Source organism: Anoplophora glabripennis, unplaced genomic scaffold, assembly GCF_000390285.2.
Source record: "Anoplophora glabripennis isolate ALB-LARVAE unplaced genomic scaffold, Agla_2.0 scaffold206, whole genome shotgun sequence".
NCBI classification, from domain to species: Eukaryota; Metazoa; Arthropoda; class Insecta; order Coleoptera; family Cerambycidae; genus Anoplophora; species Anoplophora glabripennis.
In genome coordinates, this window is record NW_019416733.1 from 652207 (window position 1) to 654372 (window position 2166).

At 40.3% G+C, this 2166-nt stretch overlaps 1 protein-coding gene across 1 annotated transcript in view; it reads right to left on the bottom strand.

The window, feature by feature from the left end:
• LOC108904721 (synaptic vesicle glycoprotein 2B-like) overlaps positions 1-2166 on the bottom strand; it is a 23485-nt gene that overhangs the window by 8881 nt on the left and 12438 nt on the right. The window contains exons 5-6 of the mRNA XM_023455344.1: positions 932-1150; positions 625-874 (exon numbers count right to left, since the gene is read on the bottom strand). Of these exons, the coding sequence (XP_023311112.1) occupies positions 625-874; positions 932-1150 (469 nt within the window). The remainder of the gene's footprint in view (positions 1-624; positions 875-931; positions 1151-2166) is intronic.

Below are 2166 nucleotides of genomic sequence, written 5' to 3' on the forward strand. Positions count from 1 at the left end.
TTTTAACACTGTGTGGCAGGTACCGACTGATACTCCCACCATTTGTGATAAAACACGTACAGAAGTTCTTGGCGCATTTTCCATTATTTGTTGGACATTTTCTTTTAATTCTTCAGTCCGCTTTTTAGGTCGGCCGCTTCCTTCTTTTCTTGTTACACTGCCCGTTTCACGAAAAACATTAACACAACGCTGAACTGCACTTTGAAAAATTTTGTACTCAACAACGCCGGGAAATTGATTTTGAAATTCTATGAAACATTCCTCAATAGAATACTTCCATATTCCATCAATCTTGCGTCCATTTCTAAAGTAGGACTCTATGATAAACACTTTTTGTTCTTGAGAAAACACCATTTTAAACGCTTTTTAAAACGAAAATATTCAAATATAGCGGCGATATAGCGCTTTGACAGATGACGTTTAAGTTCTTTTGCTAATACGCTACGCCCTACGTCCAAATTTTCAGAACCAACTTGACCACGTTTTTATTTGAACGCTCGTTAGAACAGCCTACTAAAAATGATATGATTTTATGAACGAACAACTTCAGAAGTTAATAATTATGACCTCTTTTTTGTGATAAATAATCAAGTCGCACGCAGGTATTTCATAAAACAAACTCACCGAACCAATTCCGTGACTGAAAATATTCCTGGATGGGCTCAAAGGCCTATCGCGATAAGCGTTCCTTCCCGGCAACTCCAATTCCGTAAGACCGTATTGCGTTCGGGCCTTATTCAACCTGTGCAGCCTCTGGTACACGGCCAACGCCTCCACCTCCCTAGAAGCCTCCAGGAGGTATCTCGGCGATTCCGATGCCCATATCAGTCCTATTATACAAGCTAAAGTAGGAAGTATGCTAAGAATAAGGAACCTGCAGGAATATTAGTTTAGTATTCTAAGAGGTGTTTTATAATTCGTGGTTATTGACCTGTGCCAAGAGCTCCAATGTTCCCGATTGTCTTGTACTATTTCTGCCCCAAGCGTGGGCATAGTCAGGTGTGATATGATTGACGTAAAGACGGCCCCTAAGGGCCATATTGAATGGAGGATGCCGGCGTATCTGGTACGGGTCGATCTGGAACAGGTTTCTGTGAGGTAGCTGAAGGTTAGTGGGAAAGCCCCAGCTACTCCAAGACCAGAACAAAACCTGAAAGATAATGTTAATGATACAGTGTGTTCTGTACTTTTGTTTTCACTTCCAATGTATTGGATTCCGTGATCTTACGCATGTGCGAGAGGTCCAAGCATTGTGTGTTGTATGGCCAGTAATCTCCAAGCCATGCGAGAGGTCACACCTATTCTACGAGTCATTAAAGGTGTGTTCCCAAAACGTTACATTAATTTCATTTTCCTAAAAACGCAGTTGAGAAATCGACATAAATTGGTCCTTCCGCCACATTTAATCCAGCATGGATATACGAGTCAACTAGAAGCAAACAGTGAACTTCGACATTCCAACGAACATTGTGCAATCGTTAAAAAATAGTGGTCAGGGTAGCCATTACCGCCATAATCATTAAATCATTAAACATTAGTAAGCAGTTAAACATTTCGTCATTGAAAACATTACATTCATTTATTTTGTGAATACATTTTATTCATTCATCGCGGAGTGCAGCGGGGCTGTCGAGCTCGAAGCACGTTGATAGCAGCCAAGTAACCAATCCACAGCAGCGTGGAGAACGCGAGGACAAAATACCTACCCAGGCAGCGGTTTTAACAAGTGGCATTGCATAGAGAAAAGCACGTGTGCCGAGTCTGAGCCAAGGTCGAGCAGCATTTTTCGAATACAGTCAAGTGAGCCGGTGAGTCGTTTCCCATCTTTGTCTATTTTGTCATTTATTGCAGTTTCTATTTGCGTCAGCATTTCATACATTAAAGAAACGAATTGGCGTTCGTATCAAGCACATTTAAGACATTTATTTCATTATTTACATTGTTTTTATTGTTAGTTACATTACATTCGTAGCGATGGAATCAGTAGAACTTGAACTAAAAGCATTAGTTCAAAAACGCGGACAATTAAAGGCATCATTAACTAGGTTTGATACATTCCTGAAAAAACCAGATACACAAAAAAGAATCGTTGAACTGAAAACTAGGTTGAACACGATTGAAACCATTTTCAGTAACTATGACGATGTACAGTCACGAATAGAAGCA